Source organism: Mandrillus leucophaeus, unplaced genomic scaffold (genome assembly GCF_000951045.1).
Source record: "Mandrillus leucophaeus isolate KB7577 unplaced genomic scaffold, Mleu.le_1.0 Scaffold412, whole genome shotgun sequence".
Lineage (NCBI taxonomy): Eukaryota > Metazoa > Chordata > Mammalia > Primates > Cercopithecidae > Mandrillus > Mandrillus leucophaeus.
The window spans coordinates 228,070-253,290 of NW_012104388.1; the positions used below are offsets into that span (position 1 = coordinate 228,070).

General features: G+C 39.1%; 1 protein-coding gene across 1 annotated transcript in view; it reads left to right on the plus strand.

The window, feature by feature from the left end:
* The window catches only part of DOCK3 (dedicator of cytokinesis 3), a 494,638-nt gene that overhangs the window by 170,057 nt on the left and 299,360 nt on the right, over nt 1-25,221 (plus strand). Inside the window, exons 5-7 of the mRNA XM_011992509.1 lie at nt 929-1,013; nt 16,431-16,472; nt 17,424-17,578. Coding sequence (XP_011847899.1) covers nt 929-1,013; nt 16,431-16,472; nt 17,424-17,578 — 282 coding nt within the window. The remainder of the gene's footprint in view (nt 1-928; nt 1,014-16,430; nt 16,473-17,423; nt 17,579-25,221) is intronic.

Sequence of the window (25,221 nt, forward strand, 5' to 3'; positions counted from 1 at the left end):
TTATTTCTGCTGCCCAGTACTGCCATTACCATCACTTCTTCTTACTGCCCCAAAGATCCTCCAAATACTATTGTCTTGAGTAGTAATACTTGTTGGTTAAACTTTTATCTAACATTTCTTAAAATATTGGTGCTAATGCATAGCTAGGTCTTTACCAGTATCAGTATTAATTAAATTGAAAATGAGATGAAACTCAGCCAAAATATACATCTCTTTGAACACATGGACACAGGGAAGAGAACAACACACATTGGGGCCTATCTGGCGGTAGGGTGAGGGGAGGGAGAGAATTAGGAAAAATAGCTAATATATTCTGGGCGTAATTCCTAGGTGGTGGGTTGTGAGGTACAGTAAACCACCATGGCACATGTTCACCTGTGTAACAAACCTGCACATCCTTCACATGTACCCCAGAACTTAAAAATAAAAAATAAAATAAATGAATAAAGAGAAAAAGGTACATCTCTTTGAATTTAGTAACTTTTAAGAGGTGAATTTTATGTGTTTGTCTTTGAATTACATCCTGAAGATTTTTTTTCATCCTAATGAAACTAATGCATAACTAAACCTTGAGCATGTTTGTCAGATGGGGAGAAACAGAAAAATAAACATGACTTATTACTGATCTAAAGAAAACCTATCCTTAATGAACTCGAGCATGCTGATATAATGTAATACTGAATGAAACCTTTTTACCATCATGAGTGGAACTGCCTGAACTGGAATTGTGTCAACCTTAAATCCCTAGCCTCATTTATTTACCCAGAAGTGAACACAATTAGATGTTGCTTTATAAAGACATGTTCCTGCTAGGACAGTGTCTGATCGTCTGTCCACAAGATGTGGCAGGTATGGGTTCCCAGGCACATAAAGAGAGATAAGTAATATGAGTACATGGCATACTGAATGTAGTCTCTCTCTTTACTAGACATTTGGGCCTGGACCTGGTGCCTCGGAAGGACTTTGAAGTAGTGGACTCGGACCAGATTAGTGTCTCAGATCTCTATAAGATGGTAAGAAATCTAATATGAGGTAGCTTGTTCCTGCATACCTCATTTTTTCTCTTTTGTTTATTTTCTCTAATGTTATGAAACAACATTGCTAAAATTATCATTTTTTGCCTCTTTCCCAGTGTATTTAAGTGATATTTCTTATTCTGGCCATATCTATCACTCTAGCTTTCCAAATGGGATTCCAATGTAGTAACCTACGGATACTGGGCTTACTAGATTATCTAAGCATTACTTCTTTGTTGACTTTCCTGGTAAACCAGAGCTCCTTCAGCCTGCAGCATAACTAAAGTTATGTTTCTTTCCTCTCATCTGTTTAAAAGAGAAAGTTGTTAAAGCTGGAAAGAGCCAATTATTAGGTAATAGAGAAATTGAGCCTGGAAGTAATGTACCAGTCTTTCTAGAGAGACAGAACCTGATATAGATTCTTAGCTATCTGTTGATTATTATAAAAATCTATTGGGTTGACTAATCAAGATTACATTTTATAGTCTGGATGCAAAGTGAGTAAATGAAGGGTACAATATTTTAAAGTAAAATAAATAAACAGAAGAAACCTTAGGTGGTGGCAGTTATGCTTAGACTAACAGACTGGATAAAAACTTATTTTGAAGAGTATGTATTTGATGAGTATGTATTGGTGAGATTTATAAGTTTTAGAGTCTGTTTAAGAAACTGTAATATTTTTAGGGAACTTAGAGGGTACTAAGTATATTGCCTGGACAAGGACCTAACGAAATTTGCCTAATATGCTAATAACATATCAATTGCTTCTGCATATTTCCTTGTGTGTACTTACTAGCATACCCAAGCAATTGTGTACAGTTGCTTTAACTATGCTGTATGCAATGCAATAGGTTGATAAGTGTGAGATACAGAGATTAAAGATAGCTGGATGTGGTGGCATGCACCTGTAGGTACAGCCAGCTACTCCGGAAGCTGAAGTGGTAGGATCGCTTGAGCTCAGGATTTTGAGAGCAGCTTGGACAATATAGTGAGACCCATCTATTTAAAAAACAAAAAGTATGAACAAGACTTATCTATTCCCTAAAGAATCTCACTATCTAGGATATTGGTTTCTAATCCCTGTTGGGTCATAGAAAATCAGGTGAAACTTTCTCCCAGGACAATGCAAGTATGCTTTGCATACAAAGTTTTATGATCAGTTTTAGAGAATTGATGGATAGTTTCTCCTGATGCTTGCTGTGAAGCCCATGCATGGACCGTATGTTAGAAACTCTACTCTAGTGGAATCAATAGACCACAGTCAAACAGCCATACGTGTGCTGCATGTATGTGCTGTGTAGCATAATTTAAGTATACACTGATGCTCTTAGAGGTAGTGACTGGTTTCCTGGGAGTAGGAAAGGAGAAGGAAAGACATTCCAAAAAGGCACACAGCATGTGGAAGTGGCAGTTCCAGGAAACTATATAAGATATTTAATAACTTCAGCATGGAGTACCACTAACTCATGTTAGTTAGTGGGAGTCAGGCCAAGAAGGAGACAAAAGTCAGACCATGAAGAGCTTTGTATTTCTCAAATTAGACTCTATCCAGTAGTCTGAAAGAAGCATGAGAGTGACATAAGCAGATATTGATTTCAAATGTTGACTCTGTCTAGAGATAATATAAAATGCAAAAGACTGGAATGAGGGAGGAATCCCATGCATAGAATTCAGAGACCTACAGTAGTGATTCAGGTAAGAAAAATGGCTAGGCAGCAATGGACAAGAAATACAATAAGAATGTAGATGTTTGGAATTAAAACTGATAAATTTTGATGATCAATTAAATATGGAAAGTGAAGAGAGAATGAGAGTTTGAAACTAAGAATTCCCCTTGGAATAGTTGGAGGATGCTGTGTTCTTGATAAAGGTTTTGAATTCTATTCTTAGTGTGACAGTAAGCTTGTGAAGGTAATTGAGCAGGAGAATCACATGATCAGCCTTACATTTTTAAAAGATGCCTCTGATTGCTGTGTGGAAAAGGATTGGAGTGGGGCAAGAATAGAAGTAGAGAGGAGTCATTCAAGCAGGAGATCTTAATTTCAGTAGCTTGAGCTAGAGCTGGAAGAGTGAAACTAGTAAGAAGTTGTTGGATTCGGAATATATTTTGAAGTCAGAACCATAGTTGTTGATAGATTAAATTGCCGTACATGTATACAAGAAAGGGAAAGGTCAGAAAAGAATTATACCTGTGTTTTTGACCTGCCTAATTGTATAAAAGTGAAATGGGAAACCTTGTGGAAGAAGTAGTTTGCAGAGTGAGGCAGGTAAGGATCTATAGTTCTGATTTTCTTTTCACGTTTGAGATGCCTTTTAGACATCCCACCAGAGATGCTGAAAGACTAGAGCTCATAAGTGAAGTTCAGATAAAACAGTTTTAGAGCCATCATATTACATATGGTATATAAAGCTGTAGGGCTGAATTAGATGACCACCCCCTTGCCCAAACCTTCATACGGTGAAACCCAGTGGCCATACAGCACTTCCAACCAAGCATCAATAGGCAAAGCTCTCGCATAATGTTCACTATTTGGGTGATGGGTACACTAGAAGCCCAGACCTCACAGTTTTGCAACATCCATACAACGAATCTGAATCTTCAGAAAAGAGAGAGACAGACAGAGAGAGAGAGAGAAAGAGAAACAGAGAGAGACCAAAATGAACAACATATAAAAGGACCTTGGAAGAAAGAGACAGCCCAACAGAAGAAAATGGTGATTGCTGCCTGCAGAGAGAAATGAGGAAACAGTTAGGAAACAGAGTACAACAATCCAAAGAGCTTTACAAAATTAAAAAGCAGATTACTGGATTACACTTGGAATAAAGGTTAGAAAATAGAGAAAAATCTCCCTGAAAACAGAACAACAACAAAATAAAGTAACAGTAGGAGAGAAAAGGTTTAAAAGTTTAGAGGTTCAATTCAGGAAGCTCAGTATTCAGAAGAGAGAATAAAGAAACAAAGAAAGACAATTACTGAAGGAATCATATTAAAAACTTTCTCAGAACATGGATATGAGTCTCTAGATTTAAAGGGCCCAACATAATTATGAAATTTCAGCTCACTAGAGATAGAGATGAGCTTAAAACTTCCAGAGAACAAAATGGATTACATACAAAGGATTTGTTGTAATAAAAACATTTGGCTTTCTGATAGCAGCATTAAAAATTAGAAAACATAAGACCATTGCCTTCAGAATTCTGAGGAGATATAACATTCAACCCATAATTCTATATTTACTCAGCCACATTATAAATCAAGTGGGAGAGAAGCCTAAAGAGAATTTTGGTCACTCAGAGTCTCAAAACAACAATAATAACAATGCTGTTTAACTCCTTTTCAGGAAACTACTGAAGAGTAAGTTATTCCTTCTAAAATGAAGGAGTAAATCAAAAGGTCTACTGTGTGTTATCCGGGAAAGGGATTCTGACACAATTAAAGCCCTGTTTATTTCATTTTCTGCTAAATGTTCTGTCTTTTTTATCTCATATATTTGCTTTTTCATACAAACAGTTAGATATGATAAAAAACAATTAAAGGAGTCCACCAATTTATTAAAAACCACTTAGGATTTATATGTTAAATTGCACAGTAAATGTTTTGGTTAAATCTTAAAAGTTCAAGATTCAAAAGAATATCCTTTTAGAACCTTTTTGTGTTAACATGTGAATCTATTACTGGAAATTATGAATACTTTATATGAAACTTTCTGATTATAATACTCCTTGTCATTGATTTTGGGGAAAAAATCCTATATGAATAAGATTATGCTTAAAGTTTACACTCATAGCATTTTTTAATAAAAAAATGAAGCCTCCATGCAAATGTTGAATGATAATGATTGATAAAAGTCTCTTTAAATACACAGTTGGATTTTGCATTCTTTTTGTTTGTTTTATTTTGTTTGTTTGTTTTGAGACAGAGTCTGTCTTTGTTGCCATGGCTGGAGTGCAGTGGTGTGATCTGGGCTCACTGCAACCTCCACCTCCTGGGCTCCAGCAATCTTCCCACCTTAACCTCCCAAGTAACTGGGAGTACAGGTGCGTGCCACCATACTCAGCTAATTTTTATTTTATTATTTATTTATTTATTTATTTATTTATTTATTTATTTATTTATTTTGGTAGAGACGAGTTGTCGCCATGTTGCCCAGCCTAGTCTTCAACTCCTGGGCTCAAGCGATCCTCCCACCTTGGCCTCCCAGAATGTTGAGATTATAGGCATGAACCACCGTGCTTAGCATTCTTTATGATGAAAACCAGAGGAAGTCCTTAGTGCTCTTCAATTTTGCATCATAACAACTCTAAATCCATTTTAAACAATAGAAAATTGGTGCTGCCGAAAATATAAAGTATTTCAAAAGGCACCACAAACTATTTTTGTTAATCTTAATTAGCCATGCATCTTTGTGAAATGTGACACTCAAAAATTACATAATATGAGAGTTTCTAAATTGTGGCAAGATGTAACAGAATGCTCACATTATAGCCCCCTGCTTCATTATTATCCATCCACATTATCATGTTTTGGGATTTATGTTTGCTTGTTGTCTTCTTGTGTTAATATTTTTAATAGCTCAATGTTTATACATTCATTTCTGGGATAAATCAATTAGATTCTTTACTAAAAATCAGTGATTTTATATGCTTCATCCTTTCATAGATTCTGACTGGATATGCCTTATATTTCCTTGTAAGACTCACAATATTTAACACAATCCCCAACATATATAACAGGCAATTAATTTTGTTATTCAGTTGATTAGCATATTCAAAGCTGCATAGTTTCTTTCCGTATTGCTAGACTTTTGTAGACTAAATGAACAAGAGACTTTACAGGGCTGAAAATGACTTCTCTACTGGGGAAAAATTGGCAGAGGCAGTAATGTGTTCTATGCCTTTCTTAATTAATTTATATTTTGGATGTACGTTGCTAGGCACTTGGAATATAAAGATAAATAAGACAGTGTTTTGCTCCTTGTAAGTGCAAAGTCTGGAGTTATGTAGCAAACAGGGAAACAGTGCATTACAACCCTAATAGAGATGATGATTACACTGAAAAGGGAGATATTGGCTGACCAGCTGAAGGCTAGTTGACAAGAGTGCCCAGAAAGAGGTTCCAGAATGCCAGTTCCGATGCCTTTCTCTGGCTGCCCATGTGGTGTGCTTTCAGACTAAATCATTCTCTCAAAATTTAATGACTGAAATAAAAAAAGATTTGTTATTGTCAACAGGGATGTTTCATACTGAAATTAGCTGTTTCATAAACTCCTTCTGTATATAATTCTAATTGAAAATTTATGACTACCAAGATTGGTAGACCTTTTAATGGGTTAACAGTAAATGTACTTGAGAAAAACAGCTTAGTGCAGCTCCTGGATGTAAAGTAAAACAATGGAATTTATTTTACTCTAGTAACCTTCCAGTGAGATATGAACAGTAAACCACAGAAAACCTGATTTGTTTTTGAACGCTTGAATTTTTTTTTTTTACTTTTTAAAAACCTATTTTATATGTGAATTTTTCTTTTGTGCATATACATTCTATATGATGTTTTGCCCAGCTGGTGGAGACTTGATTTTTTTGTATTTCATATATATCATGGAAACATATATTTCCATGAATGAACATTAATACTCAATAATAATTAGTTAATATTGCTAATATATACATGGATATTGAATAATAAGCAAATATAGCTGGTCAGACACATTTAAATTAATATTTAATTTTACTTCTCTTTTATATAGGGTTAAATATATGTGTTTGGAAAAGAAATGGAAACTTCCACTGCCACAACCATTCTTCTTACCCTTGTGATATGGAGCAATTCAACAAATGAGTGTGGTACCATACCTCTAGGGTCCAAAAGGAAGCAGGATGAAATCTCTCGTTGTTGAGTTTACCAACACCAGGCACTGAACATTTGTAAATTCATCATTATTCCTGGCCAGGGTTTACTTCTAAATGTGAATGACTTTCTATAATAACTATTTATAAAAAAGAATAACAATTATACTAATAATAAAAATACCAATTGTGGATAATAATTATCAGCCACTTACAGTATGATAGGTAATATGCTGAGTCTGTCTGCTCAAACTCTGTGAGGTTGAATTAGGCATAAAATTTTATACTCACTTTTCAGATAATGAATACACAGATGTAAGTGTGAGTCAAGATTCAAAACTATGCCGGGCACGGTGGCTCATGCCTGTAATCCCAGCACTTTGGGAGGCCAAGGTGGGCAGATCACGAGGTCAGGAGATCGAGATCATCCTGGCTAACACGGTGAAACCCTATCTCTACTAAAAATACAAAAAAAAAATTAGCCGGGTGTGGTGGCAGGCACCTGTAGTCCCAGCTACTTAGGAGACTGAGGCAGGAGAATGGCGAGAACCCAGGAGGTAGAGCTTGCAGTGGGCCTACATCGCACCACTGGACTCCAGCCTGGGTGACAGAGCAAGACTCTGTCTCAAAAAAAAAAAAAAACAGGATTCAAAACTAGAGGGTTGCAGGGGGCGGCACCAAGATGGCTGAGTAGAGGCATCAGGCACTTGCCTTCTACTCAGTGAGTAATTAACTACATATTGAATAGAGCATCTAAGACAGAATACTGGAGTTCATCAAGGAAGTGACAGGAAACTTCGGAGTCATGGAAGGAGAGGGAAGCAAAGCAGCCAGCCCACCCAGGATAAGCTTGGAGCTAGAAGGAACTCCCCATTGTGGGGAAAAGGCATTGTTCCAGAGAGAGAGTTTGGGCTGGGCCTCACACTACCTCTGAGATTCAAGCAGCCACAGCACGGTGTCATTTTGAGAACCTAGCTCCCACCAGACTACATTTTTCCAGCCTTGGGTCCAACACACCCGAATCTCCACATCCCTGGAACCCTGCTGACATCCCCCTATGTCCATTCAGAGGGCTGCAGCATCACAATACATAACTGGCCCCAGCATTGTGCCTGGGTCTCCAGCACTTTAGCTCACACAGTGACTTACCTGGGGAATGGGTGGTTCAGTGCACCTAGGAGACTGCCCCCATGACAAAGAAACCTAAAGCTTGTGCTCCCCAGAGCCTGAGAGCTGCATGTCTGGGGCCACTGCCACTGATAGCAACCCTGCTCCCTCCAGTGGCAGAGCCTCTGCATACCTGCGCAGACATTCAACACATTCAAGGGGCAGGGGGACTGGTTCACGTGTGTACATTGTCCCGGGGACTGAGGACCAATCTGCCTCATACACTGCCACAGGCACATAAGTGCATAGTCCAAGGAACTGAGGATCGACCTACCTCACCTATCACCACCAGTACCCCCACATGCTTTCCAGGACCTGAGTATTGACTAGCATTCCTCCTGCCACCACACCTGTGTTTACCACCTGGGGGCCAGAGAACAGACCTCTCCTACTCATAACTGTTGTCCCCATGTGCCATCCAGGGGCCTGGTGATCAGCCTGGTGAAACTGCCCTAGATGTTGCCTGTGTACTAAGGGACCTGAGAGGTGACACACCACTGCTACTGCCATTGCCAGTGCCACGTGTACCACCTGGGGGCCTGAGTACCCACTTGATAATTATCATTAGCACCCAAGCATGCTGCCTGGAGGCCCAAGGACTGACCTTCCACCATGGAGTCCCACATACACCACCTAGGGACCTGAGGACCAGCCCATTTGACATTCTTGTTCCTAGCTAAGCCTCACCACAGCATCCACTAACAACCACAGTCTAAGTCACTACAGAACTCACAAACACCACTGAAACTGATTATAGCTGAAGAAATCATATGGAGAGTCTGCTACTGCACTCACCTATAATCAAAGCCAAAGCATCCTACGTCACACTAAATATATATCTATAGGAAAAAGCTTTTCCCTATGTAAACCAATCTATAAAATTAGAACAAGCAGCTGTTACACTGGATGTCCACATACCAATGTAAGGACACAAGAAACATAAAAAAGCAAGGATATATGACACTTCCAAACAAAGACAATAGTTCTTTAGTAACAGATCCCATAGAAAAGAAAATACATGAAATCTCTGAAAAATAATTCAAAATAAGATTAAAGAAGCTCAGTGAGATACAAGAGAACACAGATAAATAATAAAGAAATCAGAAAAGCAATTCATGAGCTGAAGTTTAACAAAGAGATATGCATCATAGAAAAGAACCAAACAGAATCCTGGAACTGAAGGTGTAGTGAATGAAATTAAAAATACGATCAAGAGCTTCAACAACAGACTAAATCAAGCTAAAGAAAGACTTTCTGGCCAAGTGCAGTGGCTCATAGCTGTAATCCCAGCACTTTAGGAGGCCAAGGCAGGTGAATCACCTGAGGCCAGGAGTTCGAGACCAGTCTGACCAACATGGTGAAACCTTGTCTCTACTAAAAATAGAAAAAAAAAAAAAATTAGCCAGGTATGGTTCTGTGCACCTGTAGGCTCAACTACTTGGGAGACTGAGGCAGGAGAATCACTTGAACCCAGGAGGTGAAGGTTGCAGTGAGCCGAGATTGTGCCACTGCAGTCCAGCCTGGGTGACGGAGCAAGACTCCATCTCGAAAAAATAATAAATAAATAAATAAAAGTTTCTGAATCTGAAGACAGATTTTTTGATATAAAACAGATGAAAAGAAAAAAGTGAAGAAAGCTTATGTGAGATACAGGATACCAGAAGCAAACAAATATTCAAATTTGGGGAGTTTCACAAGGAGAAGGCATGGGCAAAGATATAGAAAACCTGCTAATGAGATAATAGCTGAAAACTTCACAAGTCTTTCAGGAGATAAAGACATCCAAATACAGAAAGCTCAAATATCCCCTAATAGATTTAATCTAATAAGATTTTAAAGGCATATTATAATCAAACTTTTAAAAATCAAAGACAAGGAATTCTAAAAACAGTTAAAAGCATCATGTCACATATAAGGGAGTCTCCACCAGACTAACAGTACATTTCTCAGCAGGAAGCTTCTAGACCAGGAGAGAATGGGATGACAGATTCAAAGTCCTGGGGTGAGGGATTGGTCGGGGCATGAGGAGAACTGTCAGCCAAGAATACTACACCCAACAAAACTATCCTTCTTAAATGAGGTGACATAAAATCTTTCTTAGACAAGCAAAAGCTGAGGGAATTCATCACCACTAGACCAGTCCTACAAGAAATGTTTAAGGGATTTCTATATCTGGAAGTGAAAGGACAACGTCCACCATCATGAAAACACACAAAAATATAAAGCTTACTGGTGGCATACATACACAGATGAGAAGGGGGTTAAACATTACCATCACAAAAAACCACCAAATCTTAAAGGCAAACAACAAGGAAGAGAGAAATGAAGAGTGTATTAAACAATCACAAAATAATTAGCAAAGCAGGAATGAGTCCTTACCTGTCACTAACAACCTTGAATGTGAACTGTTTAAATTCTCCAATTAAAAAATATAGACTGGCTGAATTGATTTTAAAAATCAAGACCCAACTATATGTTCTCTACAAGAAACTCAGTTTATCTATAATGACACACAGACTGAAAGTGAAGGGATTGAAAAAAATCCATGCAAATAGAAACCTAAAGTATGCAATAATAGCTATGCTTATATCAGAGAAAATGGACTTTACATCAAAAAACATAAAAATAGATAAAGAAGGTCGTAATGATAAAGGGATCAACTCAGCAAGAGGATGTAACAGTTGTAAATATATATGCATCCAATACCAGAGCACCCAGATATATAAGCAAATACTATTAGAGCAAAAGAGTTCAGCAGACCCCAATGCATTAATAGTTGGGGACTTCAGCACCACACTTTCAGCATTGGACAGATTATCCAGGCAGAAAGTCAACAAACATCAGACTTACTCTGCACTATAGAACAAATGTACTTAACAGACATTACAAAACATTTCATTCAACAGTTATAGAGCACATATTTTTCTCATCAGCACATGGAACATACTCCAGGATACAGCACATATTAGGCCACAAACAAATCTCAACAAATTTTGAAAAATCAAAATCATGTCAGGTATCTTCTCAGACCACAGGGAAATAAAACTAGAAATCAATAAAAAGAGAAACTTTGTATACTGTATAAATACATGGAAATTAAACAGCATGCTCCTGAATGAGCAATGAGTCAATGAACAAATTAAAAAGGAAATAAAAAGCTTGCTTGAAACAAGTGAAAATGGAAACACAACACATCCGAATTCTACGAGATATGGCACTAAGAGGAAAGTTTACAGCAATAAATGCCTGCATAAAAATTGGAAAGATTTCAAATAAACAACCTAATGGTATGCCTTAAGGACCCCCAAAAAGGAAAAACAAACTAGATCTAAAGTTAGTAGAAATAAATAATAAAGATCAGAGCAGAACTAAACAAAATAGAGCTGAAAAAACCACTACGAAGGATCAGTGAAACAAAAAGTTGGTTTTCTGAAAAGATAAAATCAATAAACCACTAGACTAATTGAGAAAAAAGAAGACTCATGCTGAGACCAGCTCTGCTTGGGAGACCCAAACCCAGTGGCGCTACAGGAGTTAAAGACACACACACAGAAATATAGACTTGTGGAGTAGGAAATCAGGAGTCTCACAGCCTTCAGAGCTGAGAGCCTTGAACAGAGATTTACCCACGTATCTATTAACAGTAGGCCAGTGATAAGCATTGTTTCTATAGATTAAAAATATTCCTTACTGGAAACAAAGCGATGGGCCAAAACAAAGTGTTGGATTTGGCTAGTTGTCTGTAGCAGGAGCATGTCCTTAAGGCACAGATCACTCATGCTATTGTTTGTGGTTTAAGAATGCCTTTAAGTGGTTTTTCCATCCTGGGTGGGTCAGGTGTTCCTTGCCCTCATTCCGGTAAACCCACAACCTTCCAGCGTGGGCATCATGGCCATCATGAACATGTCACAGTGCTGCAGAGATTTTGTTTATGGCAGTTTTGGGGTCAGTTTATGGCCAGATTTTGGGAACCTGTTCCCAACAGATCCAAATAGTCAGAAACAAAAAAAGATACATTATGGCTGATGCCACAGAAATACACAGGATCAGCTGGAATGGTGGCTCACTCCTGTAGACCCAGCACTTTGGGAGGCCAAGGCAGGTGGATCACCTGAGGTCAGGAGTTCAAGACCAGCCTGGCCAACATGACAAAACTCCATCTCTAGTAAAAATACAGAAATTAGCCGGCCATGGTGGTGCACATCTGTAATCTGAGCTACTCAGGAGGCTGAGGCAGGAGAATCACCTGAACCCGGGAGGTGGAGGTTGCAGTGAGCCAAGATTCTGCCACTGCGCTCCAGCCGGGGTGACAGAGTGAGACTCAGTTTCAAAAAAAACAAAAAAACAAAAACAAGGGATCATTAGAGACTGCTATGAACAATTATATGCAAACATATTGGAAAACCTAGAGGAAATGGATTAATTCCTGAACACACACAATCTACCAAGATTGAACCAGAAAGAAATGAAATGCTTGAGTAGACCAATAATGAGAAAAGAGATCAAATAAGTAATAAAAAATCTTTCAGCAAAGAAAAACCCAGAACTGTATGGCTCTACTGCTGAATTCTACCAAACTTATAAGGAAGAACTAACACCAGATCTTCTCAAACTATTCCAAAAAGTTGAGGCAGAGAGGAATTCATCCTAACTCAGTCTACGAGACCAGCATTACACATTACATTGATAGTAAGTCAGACAAGGACACAAGAAAAAAAAAATGGACCGGTATCCTTGATGAACACGATGAACACAGACACAAAAATCCTCAGCAAAATACTAGCAAATTGAATCCAACATGTCAAAAAGATTAGAAACCATAATCAAATGGAATTTATCCCAGTGATGTAAGCATGGTTCAACATGTGCAAATCAGTCAGTGTGTGATACATCACATTGACAGAATGAAGGACAAAAACGATATGATCATCTCAGTAGGACAGAAAAAGCATTTGATAAAATTTATCATCTTTCCCTGTTAAAAACTCTCGACAAGTTAGACATAGAAGAATACCTCAACATAAAAGCTGTATATGACACATCCACAGCTGACATCACACTGAATGAGGAAAAGCTGAAATACTTTCCTCTAAGACTGGAACAAGACGAAGATACCCACTTTTAATTCTCCTATTCAACATAGTACTTGAAGTCGTAGCCAGAGCAATCAAGCAAGAGAAAGAAATAAAAGGCATCTAAATTGGAAACGAGGAAGTCAAATTGTCCCTCTTTGTAGATGACATAATCTTATACATAGGAAAACCTAAAGACTCTACTAAAAATCTCTTAGAACTGATAAATGTATTCAGGAAAGCTGTAGGATACAAAGTCCAACATACAAAAATCAGTAGTGTTTCTATACACCAATAATGAAGTGGCAGAAAAAGAAATCAGAGAGCAATCCCATTTACAATAGCTACAGAAAAATAAAATGCTTAGGAATAAATTTAACCGAGGAGGTAAAAGACCCCTACAACGAAAGTTAGAAAACATTATTGAAAGAAATTAGGACACAAACATAAAGACATTTGATGCTCATGGATTTTAATAATTAATATTGTTAAAATGACCATACTGCAGAAAGAAATCTACAGATTCAGTGCAACTCCTATCCAAATACCAATGACAATCTTCACAAAAAATAGAAAACCTAAAATTTGTATGGGACCACAAAACACCCTAAACAGCCACAGCAATACTGAGCAAAATTAACTAATCAGGAAGCATTACACTACCTGATTTCAAAACACACTACAAATCCAGATTAATGAAAACAGCATGGTATTGGTATAAAAAGACTCATAGACCAATGGAACAGAATAGAGAAACGAGAAATATATCCAGCTGTTTACAGTCAACTGATTTTTGACAAATGCACCAAGAACATACAGACACCCTTCAATAAGTGGTGCCAAGAAAATTGGATACCCATATCCAGAGGAATGAAACTAAACCCCTATCTCTCACTATGTACCAAAATCAACTCAAAATAGATTAAAGACTTAAGATACAAAACTATAAAACTAGAAGAAAACATAGGAGAAAAGCTTCAATATACTGATCAAAGCAAAGATTTTATGACTAAGACCTCAAAAACACAGGCAACAAAAGCAAAAATAGACCAAGAGGACCATATTAAAAGCTTCTGCACAGCAAAAGAAACAACAGAATGAAGAGACAGTCTATAGCGTGGGAGCAAACATTTGCAAACTGTTCATCTAACATGGGACTGATATCTAGAGTATACAAGGAACTCACACTACTCAACAGCAGAACACCAAATTATTCCATTAAAGAGTGTGCAAAGGGGCTGGGCACAGTGGCTCACGCCTATAATCCCGGCACTTTGGGAGGCCGAGGCAGGTGGATCACGAGGTCAGGAAATAGAGACAATCCAGGCTAATATGGTTAAACCCCATATCTACTAAAATAACAAAAAAATAAAAAGTAGCCGGGCGTGTTGGCATGCCTGTAGTCCCAGCTACTCGGGAGGTTGAGGCAGGGGGATCGCTTGAACTGGGAAGCGGAGGTTGCAGTGAGCTGAGACTGCGCCACTGCACTCCAGCCTGGCAACAAAGCAAGACTATGTCCCCCCCCCCACAAAAAAAAAGGGAAATGTGGGCAAAGGATCCTAATAGAGCTTTCTCCAAAAAAGACATATAAATGGCCAACAACTATATAAAAAAATGCTCAATATCACTGATCATCAGGGAAATGCAATGTCAAAACCGCAGCAGAAAACCAGTTAGAATGGCTGTTATCAAAAAGACAAAAAATAGATAAATAAATAAATGCTGACAAAGAAGTGGAGAAAAGGCAACTCTTTTTTTTTTTTTGAGATGGAATGTCACTCTGTCGCCCAGGCTGGAGTGCAGTGGCGCATTCTTGGCTCACTGTGAGCTCTGCTTCCCGGGTTCACGAGAGAAAAGGCAACTCTTACGCACTGTTGGTGGGAATGTAAGTTAGTACAGCCACTATGGAAAACAGTATGAGACTTCCCAAAAAACAAAACAGAACCACCATTCGATCCAGCAATCCTACTACTGGATATTTATCAAAAAGAAAGAAAAATCAGTATATCAATGAGACACCAGCACCCTTGTGTTTATTGCGGCACTGTTCACAATAGCCAAGATATAGAATTAATCTAAGTGTTTGTTAACAGATGAAAGGATGAAGAAAGTGTGTCATATATGCACAATGGAATACTATCCTGCCATAAAAAGAATGAAATCCTGTCATTTGTAGCAACATGGATAGAAGTAGAGGTCAATATGTTAAATGAAATAAACCAGGCACAGAAAGACAAATATCTCATATTCTCTCATATGTAGGAGTTAAAAAACAAAAACAAAACCAAAAAAAAAAAAAAGTGAATCTCTTGGAGACAGAGAATAGAATAGTGGTTACCAAGGGTTGAGAATGGTGGGGTGGTGGGGTTGAAGAGAGGTTGGTCAGCAAGTACAAACATATAGTTAGAAGGAATAAGTTGTAGTGTTTGATAGCACCATAGGGTGGGTGTAGTTAACAGTAATTTATTGTACATTTCAAAGTAGCTAGAAGAGAAGATTTGAAATGTTCCCAACAGAAAGAAATGATAAATGTTTGATGCAGTGAATATCCTAAATACCCTGATTTGATAGTTAAACATTGTATGCATGTATCAAAATATCACATGTACTTCATAAATATTTTAAAATATTATATATCAATTTAAACATTTTTTAAAAATTCAAAACCTAGGATCCTCACTTCTGCACTTAGGTCCCTAACTTCTGTATCATACTGATGCTCATTATGTAATTTGAGCTTCAATAACTTTGTAAGGAAGATAATACAGACCCTTATCTGAATTTTACGTTCAGGAAAGTGTCTCTTGGAGAGATTAAGTGATTTGTCTGAAATTTCACAGTCTATGAGTGGCATAGCTCGAATTAGAATCTGCTTCTTCTAATTTCAACCAGCCAGCAGTAAAGGAACAGCATGGAGAAGTGTTTTGGAGGGAGCCCTTTATTGTTAAAGGTATCAGTGTGGAAAGTCTGAAGAAGCCGGATCAGGCAGCTCAGAAAGTGGTACAGTATGTGAAGAGGACAGTGGCAAAGCAAAAATTTAGTGGCAGTCACCCACTTGTGACTTGTCTGTTAGTCAGATCTGGAAGGGCTAAGGTTTGAATCTGGACTTTGCCACTTTGTTGCTATGTGACCTTCAGCAAATCATGTCCTTACTCTAGGCCTTAGTTGTCTCCACCAAATATGAGTAACAGTTATTTTACAGAGTTATCAGTATCAAATGAGATCATGAATATAAAAGGCATAGCAGACTGCCCAGCATATCGAAAGTACTTAATAAAATTTAGTTTCTTTCCTGGTAGAGTTTATTTTTCTTTCCTTCTTTCCATAGCATTTATCTAGTCGGCAGAGTGTACAGCAAAGCACATCCCAGGTAAGTGGCTTTCCTGGGTCTTCCAGCCTTTCCCGTCAACTTTTTCTCTTAAGAGATTACAACATATGAATACACCAGGAAATGACAGACACCACTGACTTCTCGACTGTGTGGTGTCTTTATCTGAGGAGCCTTGACCTCTAAACAGTCTTGGCCAGACTCTACTTCTACTGTGCAAATTTGCATAAGCACAATTAAAGCAGACTGAAACTAAAATGAATCAGTCTGGGAGAAAATAAAAATGTTATTTAGAATCATAACTATTACCGGGTAACAGTGTAAATCAAGTGCATTGGGGTCATAATGGCATTTCTTAAAAATGACTTTGAAAATGGTTTTCTGGGCCGGGCGCGGTGGCTCATGCCTGTAATCCCAGCACTTTGGGAGGCCGAGGCAGGTGGATCACCTGAAGTCAGGAGTTTGAGACCAGCCTGGCCAACATGGTGAAACCTGTCTCCACTAAAAATACAAAAATTAGCTGGGCATGGTGGTGAGTGCCTGTAATCCCAGCTACACGGGAGGCTGAGGGAGAATTGCTTGAACCCTGGAGTAAGAGGTGCAGTGAGTCAAGATCATGCTATTGCACTCCAGTCTGGGTGGCAGAGTGAGACTCTGTCTCAAAAAAAAAAAAAAAAAAAGAAAAAAGAAAAAAAGAAAATGGTTTCCTGGAGAATTAAGATGTTTGTCACCTAGTGGAGATCTTTAGTTCACTTATAAGTTGGAATTACTGTCCCTATATTTCTTTCACTGTTTATTCCTCCCAGCTGCTTGCTTGCCCACCTCAACCCAAGTCTGTTGATGCAGCATCCCCTACAAGCAAAGAAAACATTTTCAGTTTCTCAAATAATCTCCTTCAGTAGTGTGAAAAGAGTTTGTAATTTAGTTTGCAGCTTTTAATGATCAATATAAAAACTAAAATAAAAATCACCGGGTTTTCTTCTTCCTCGTTAGGTAGATACAATGCGCCCACGTCATGGGGAAACATGTCGGATGCCAGTGCCACATCACTTCTTCCTCAGCCTGAAGAGTTTCACTTACAATACTATTGGGGAAGATACCGATGTCTTCTTTTCCTTATATGACATGAGGGAAGGCAAGCAGATCAGGTGAGAGTCACTGGAAATTCTGGTGAGGTTGTGATTCTATATTAGGATGGTATGGGTCATAGGCATCTCTGACCTTCAGAGAAGACAGATGCACAGAAGAGGCAAAACAAGATAAGGTAACCTCATCTCATTAGCTAGGAGTTTTGGCCCCAATTCCCTGTGTGCCCTTAAGTCATCTAAACCATACCATGGGTGGCCGCCTTTTTTATGCCTTTTTCCACATAGAAGCTCAAAATTGAGTCTTTGCCACCACCTCACAGAGAGAAAAGGATGCATCTATTTAATACCAAGAAAAGACACAGGAGAAACATAGAACCAGGCAAATGCAGCAGAGACACATAGTTCCAGAGTGCAGGAAGCCCTGGGCCTTGGCTTGCTGCTGTGGAAGAGAGGTTTTGCAGAAAAAAGGGGCTGATGGTGCCTTGTCTGGGCAGCCCATGAAAGGAGAGCATCTTCTGGGTTTCTTTTACATTGCTTGGGAACTTCTTGTGTTAGGAGTGCTTTATGGCTTTTACTTGCTTTAGTACTTAAAATTCGAAAGCAGATTTTTCACTTTTCCAATTATACATCACATGTGGGAAAATTAGAAATGGAAGTTAAAGCAGAATGCAAAAGAAAAACAGTTAATTTGCATGCCCCACAGTGCCTCTGATCTTGACAAAAATATTAATACACTGTGCTTTACTTTGGCATAGGAATAAAATGATGCACCCATTGATCAGGACATGTGAATTTTCCTTATCACCAATGGCTCCTAGTATGTGCCCTTGGGACAGTTATTGTAGAGAAAGTAGCAGTGGTATTGATGAAAGCTAAAACTGTTGCACACAGGCAAGACTATGGACCAGGACTATGTGGATATAGATTCTGGCTGCTGTTCTTTTCCTGCCCAGATTTTTTGTAAACTCTATTTTGTGTGTGTGTGAGTGTGTGTGTGTGTGTGTAAAAATCCTTTCTTCAAGCTAAATTTTATGAGAAAGTCCAATATATGAAACAGATAAAACTATTCCATTATTGTGGCCCGGGCGCGGTGGCTCACTACTGTAATCCCAGCACTTTGGGAGGCTGAAGAGGATGAATCTCGAAGTCAGGAGTTCGAGACCAGCCTGACCAACATAGTGAAACCCCATCTCTAACAAAAATGCAAAAAATTAACTGGGCGTGTTAGTGGGCTCCTGTAAGCCCAGCTATTCCAGAGGCTGAGGCAGAAGAATCGGTTCCACCCAGGAGGCGGAGGTTGCAGTGAGTCGGGATCGCGCCACTGCACTATAGCCTGACTGACAGTGTGAGACTTGGTCTCAAAAAAAAAAAAAGAAAAAAGAAAAAAGGTGGATTGCTGGCAAGATGGCCAAATAGGAACAGCTCTGGTCTGCAGCTCCCAGCAAGATCGATGCAGCAGTCGGGTGATTTCTGCATTTTCAACTGAGGTACCCGGTTCATCTCATTGGGACTGGCTGGACAGTGGATACAGCCCATGGAGGGCAAACCGAAGCAGGGTGGGGCATCCCCTTACCCGAGAAGCGCAAGGGATTGGGAAATTTTCTCCCCTACCCAAGGGAAGCCATGAGGGACTGAGCCTGAGGAACTGTCCACTCTGGCCCGGATACTGCGCTTGTCCCATGGTCTTTGCAACCCACAGACCAGGAGATTCCCTCTGGTGCCTAACCCACCAGAGACTTGGATTTCAAGCACAAAACTGGGTAGCCATTTGGGCAGACACCGAACTAGCTGCAGGAGTTTTTTTTCTCCATAACCCAGTGACACCTGGAATGCCAGCGAGACAGAACTGTTCACTCCCCTGGAAAGGGGTGCTGAAGCCAGGGAGCCAAGTGATCTGGCTTGGTGGGTCCCACTCCCATAGGGCCCAGCAAACTAAGACTCACTGGCTTGAAATTCTCACTGCCAGCACAGCAGCAGACTGAGATCAACCTGGGCCACTCCAGCTTGGTGCGGCGAGGGACATCTGCCATTACTGAGGCAGTTGCCCCTCTGCGACGAAGCTTCCAGAGGAACGAACAGGCAGCAATTTAATCCATCTTGAGTTAATTTTTGTATAAGGTGTAAGGAAGGGGTTCAGTTGCAGTTTTCTGCATATGGCTAGCTAGTTTTCCCAACACCATTTATTAAATAGGGAGTTATTTCCCCATTGCTTGTTGCGTGAGTAGGTGGTTTTATGCTCAACAGTATAAACAAAGCCACTGGGAAGTTTGAACTGGGTGGAGCCTACTGCAGCTCAGTAAGGCTGCTGTGTCCAGACTACCAGATTTCTCCTCTCTGGGCAGGGCATCTCTGAAAAAAAGGCAGCAGCCCCAGTCAGGGACTTATAGATAAAACCCCCGTCTCCCTGGGACAGAGCACCTGGTGGAAGGAGCGGCTGTGGGTGAAGCTTCAGCAGACTTAAAAGTCCCTGCCTGACGTCTCTGAAGAGCACAGCAGACCTCCTAGAACAGCGTTTGAGCTCTGCTAAGGGTCAAACTGCCTCCTCAAGTGGGTCCCTTACCCCCATGTATCCTGACTGGGAGACACCTCCCAGTAAGGGCCTATAGACACCTCATGCAAGAGAGTTCTTGCTGGCATCTGGCAGTTGCCCCTCTGCGACAAACCTTCCAGAGGAAAGAACAGGCAGCAATTTAATCCATCTTGAGTTAATTTTTGTATAAGGTGTAAGGAAGGGGTTCAGTTGCAGTTTTCTGCATATGGCTAGCCAGTTTTCCCAACACCATTTATTAAATAGGGAGTCATTTCCCCATTGCTTGTTTGTGTTAAGTTTGTCAAAGATCAGATGGTTGTAGATGTGTGGTATTATTTCTGAGGCTTCTCTTCTGTTCCATTGGTCTATATATCTGTTTTGGTACCAGTAACATGCTGTTTTGGTTACTGTAGTCTTGTAGTATAGTTTGAAGTGAGATAGCATGATGCCTCCAGCTTTGTTCTTTTTGCTTAGGATTGTCTTGGCTATGCAGGCTCTTTTCTTGGTTCCATATGAAATTTAAAGTAGTTTTTTCTAATTCTGTGAAGAAAGTCAGTAGTAGCTTGATGGGGATGGCATTGAATCTATAAATTACTTTGGGCAGTATGGCCATTTTCATGATATTGATTCTTCTTATCCATGAGCATGGAATGTTTTTCCATTTGTTTGTGTCCTCTCTGATATTCTTGAGCAGTGGTTTGTAGTTCTCCTTGCAGAGGTCCTTCACATCCCTTGTAAGTTGTATTCCTAGGTATTTTAGTGTCTTTGTAGCAGTTGTGAATGGGAGTTCGCTCATGATTTTGCTCTCTGCTCATCTATTATTGGTGTATAGGAATGCTTGTGATGTTTGCACATTGATTTTGTATCCTAAGACTTTGCTGAAGTTATTTATCAGCTTAAGGAGATTTGGGGCTGAGACGATGGGGTTTTCTAAATTTGCAATCATGTCATCTGCAAACAGGGACAGTTTGACTTCCTGTCTTTCCTTTATTTCTTTCTCTTGCCTGACTGCCCTGGCCGGAACTTCTAATACTATGTTGAATAGGAGTGGTGAGAGAAGAGGGCATCCTTGTTGTGCCAGTTTTCAAAGAGAATGCTTCCAGCTTTTGCCCATTCAGTATGATATTGGCTGTGGGTTTGTCATAAATAGCTCTTACTATTTTGAGATACGTTCCATCAATACCTAGTTTATTGAGAGTTTTTAGCATGAAGGGGTGTTGAATTTTATCAAAGGCCTTTTTTGCGTCTATTCAGATAATCATGTGATTTGTTATTGGTTCTGTTTTTGTGATGGATTACGTTTATTGATTTGCATATGTTGAACGAGCCTTGCCCCCCAGGGATGAAGCCGACTTGATCATGGTGGATAAGCTTTTTGATGTGCTGCTGGAATTGGGTTTGCCAGTATTTTATTGAGGATTTTTGCATCGATGTTCATCAGGGATATTGGCCCAAAATTTTCTCTTTTTTTGTTGTGTCTCTTCCAGGTTTTCGTATCAGGTTAAATGCTGGCCTCATAAAATGAGTTAGGGAGGATTCCCTCTTTTTCTATTGTTTGGAATAGTTTCAAAAGGAATAATACCAGCTCCTCTTTGTGCCTGTGGTAGAATTCGGCTGTGAATCTCTCTGGTCCTGGGCTTATTTTGGTTGGTAGGCTACTAATTACTGCCTCCATTTTAGAACTTGTTGGTTTATTGAGGGATTTGACTTCTTTCCAGTTTAGTATTGGGAGGGTGTATGTGTCCAGGAATTTATCCATTTTTTCCATATTTTTCTAGTTTATTTGCGTAGAGATGTTTATTCTCTGATGGTAGTTTATATTTTTGTGTGATGAGTGGTAATATCCCCTTTATCATTTTTTATTGTGTCTATTTCATTTTTCTCTTTTCTTCTTTATTAGTCTGGCTAACGGTCTATCTATTTTGTTGATCTTTTCAAAAAACGAACTCCTGGATTCACTGATTTTTTTTTAAGTTTTTCGTGTCTTTATCTACTTCAGTTGTGTCCTGATCTTAGTTATTTCTTATATTCTGCTAGGTTTTGAATTTGTTTGCTCTTGCTTCACCAGTTCTTTTAATTGTGATGTTAGGGCATAGCTTTTAGATATTTCCCACTATTATTGTGTGGGAGTCTAAGTCTCTTTGTAGTTCTCTAAGAATTTGCTTTATGAATCTGGGTGCTCCTGTATTGGGTGCATATATATTTAGGATAGTTAATATATATGCACCCAATATATCAATATCAACAAGATCAGTCTTGTTGCATTGATCTCTTTACCATTATGTAATGCCCTTCTTTGTCTTTTTTGATCTTTGTTGGTTTAAAGTCTGTTTTGTAAGAGACTAGGATTTCAACCCCTGCTTCTTTCTTTTCTTTTTTCTCTTTTTTCTTTTCTTTTCGCTTAGTAAATATTCCTCCATACCTTTATTTTGAGCCTATGTATGTCTTTGCATGTGAGATGGGTCTCCTGATGGATCTTGACTCTTCATCCAATTTACCAGTCTATGTCTTTTAATTGGGGCATTTAGCCCGTTTACATTTAAGGTTAATATTGTTATGTGTGAATTTAATCCTGTCATTATGATGCTAGCTGGTTATTTTGCCCATTCGTTGATACAGTTTCTTCATAGTGTCAATCGTCTTTATAATTTGGTATGTTTTTGCAGTGGCTGGTACTGGTTGTTCCTTTCCATATTTAGTGCTTCCTTCAGGAGCCCTTGTAAGGCAGGCCTGGTGGTGACAAAATCTCTCAGCATTTGCTTGTCTGCAAAGGATTTTATTTCTCTTTTGCTTATGAAGCTTAGTTTGGCTGGATATGAAATTCCGGGTTGAAAATTGTTTTCTTTAAGAATGTTGAATGTTGGCCCGCACTCTCTCTGGCTTGTAAGGCTTCTGCAGAGAGATCTGCTGTTAGTCTGATGGGCTTCCCTTTGTGGGTAACTCAACTTTTCTCTCTGGCTGCCTTTAACATTTTTTTCTTCATTTCAACCTTGGCGAATCTGACGATTATGTGTCTTGGGGTTGCTCTTGTGTCTTGGGGTTGCTCTTCTCGAGGAGTATCTTTGTGGTGGTCTCTGTATTTCCTGAATTTGAATGTTGGCCTGTCTTACTAGGCTGGGGAAGTTCTCCTGCGTAATATCCTGAAGAGGTTTTCCAACTTCATTCCATTCTTCCCGTCACTTTCAGGTACACCAATCAAACATAGGTTTGGTCTTTTCACATAGTGCCATATTTCTTGGAGGCTTCGTTCATTCCTTTTCATTTGTTTTTTCCTCTAATCTTTTCGTCACGCTTTATTTCATTAAGTTGATCTTCAGTCTCTGATATTCTTTCCTCCACTTGATTGATTTGGCTCCTTTTTTCTTAGTTTAACCTTTTTTTATTATTATACTTTAAGTTCTAGGGTACATGTGCACAATGTGCAGGTTTGTTATGTATGTATACGTGTGTCATGTTGGTGTGTTGCACCCATTTACTCATCATTTACATTAGGTATATCTTCTAATGTTATCCCTCACCTTGCTCCCCAACCCCCAATAGGCCCTGGTGCGTGATGTTCCCCTTCCTGTGTCCAAGTGTTGTCATTGTTCAATTCCCACCTATGAGTGAGAACATGAGGTCTTTGGTTTTTCTGTCCTTGCGATAGTTTGCTCAGAATGATGGTTTCCAGCTGCATCCATGTCCCTACAAAGGACACAAACTCATCCTTTTTTATGACTGCATAGTATTCCATGGTATATATGTGCCACATTTTCTTAATCCAGTCTATCATTGATGGACATTTGGGTTGGTTCCAAGTCTTTGCTATTGGAAATCGTATGTGTGCATGTGTCCTTATAGCAGCATGATTTATAATCCTTTGGGGATATACCCAGTAACTGTCTCTTATACACATCTAGATGTGTATAAGAGACAGGTGTAAAAGTGTTCCTATTTCTCCACATCCTCTCCAGCACCTGTTGTTTCCTGACTTTTTAATGATCGCCATTCTAACTGGTGTGAGATGGTATCTCATTGTGGTTTTGATTTACATTTCTCTGATGACCAGTGATGATGAGCATTTTTTCTTGTGTCTGTTGGCTGCATAAATGTCTTCTTTTGAGAAGTGTCTGTTCATATCCTTTGCCCACTTGTTGATGGGGATGTTTGATATTTTCTTGTAAATTTGTTTGAGTTGTTTGTCAGTTCTGGATATTAGCCCTTTGTCAGATGGGTAGATTGCAAAAATTTTCTTCCATTCTGTAGGTTGCCTGTTCACTCTGATGGTAGTTTCTTTTGCTGTGCAGAAGCTCTTTAGTTAATTAGATCCCATTTGTCAATTTTGGCTTTTGTTGCCATTGCTTTTGGTGTTTTAGACATGAAGTACTTGCCCATGTGTATGTCCTGAATGGCATTGCCTAGGTTGTCTTCTAGGGTTTTTATGATTTTAGGTCTAACATTTAAGTCTTTAATCCATCTTGAATTACTTTTTCTATAAGGTGTAAGGAAGGAATCCAGTTTCAGCTTTCTGCATGTGGCTAGCCAGTTTTCCCAGCACCATTTATTAAATAGGGAATCCTTTCCCCATTTCTTGTTTTTGTCAAGTTTGTCAAAGATCAGATGGTTGTAGATATGTGGTATTATTTCTGAGAGCTCTGTTCTGTTCCATTGGTCTATATCTCTGTTTTGTTACCAGTACCATACTGTTTTGGTTACTGTAGCCTTGTAGTACAGTTTGAAGTCAGGTAGCATGATGTCTCCAGCTTTGTTCTTTTTGCTTAGGATTTTCTTGGCAATGCAGGCTCTTTTTTGGTTCCATATGAACTTTAAAGTAGTTTTTTTCCAATTCTGTGAAGAAAGTCATTGGTGGCTTGATGGGGATGGCATTGAATCTATAAATTACCTGGGACAGTATGGCCATTTTCACAATATGGATTCTTCCTATCCGTGAGCATGGAATGTTCTTCCATTTGTTTGTGCCCTCTTTTATGTCGTTGAGCAGTGGTTTGTAGTTCTCCTTGAAGAGTTCCTTCACATCCCTTGTAAGTTGGATTCCTGGGTATTTTATTCTCTTTGAAGCTATTGTGAATGGGAGTTCACTCACCATTTGGCTCTCTGTTTGCCTGTTATTGGTGTATAAGAATGCTTGTGTTTTTTGCACATTGATTTTGTATCCTGAGACTTTGCTGAAGTT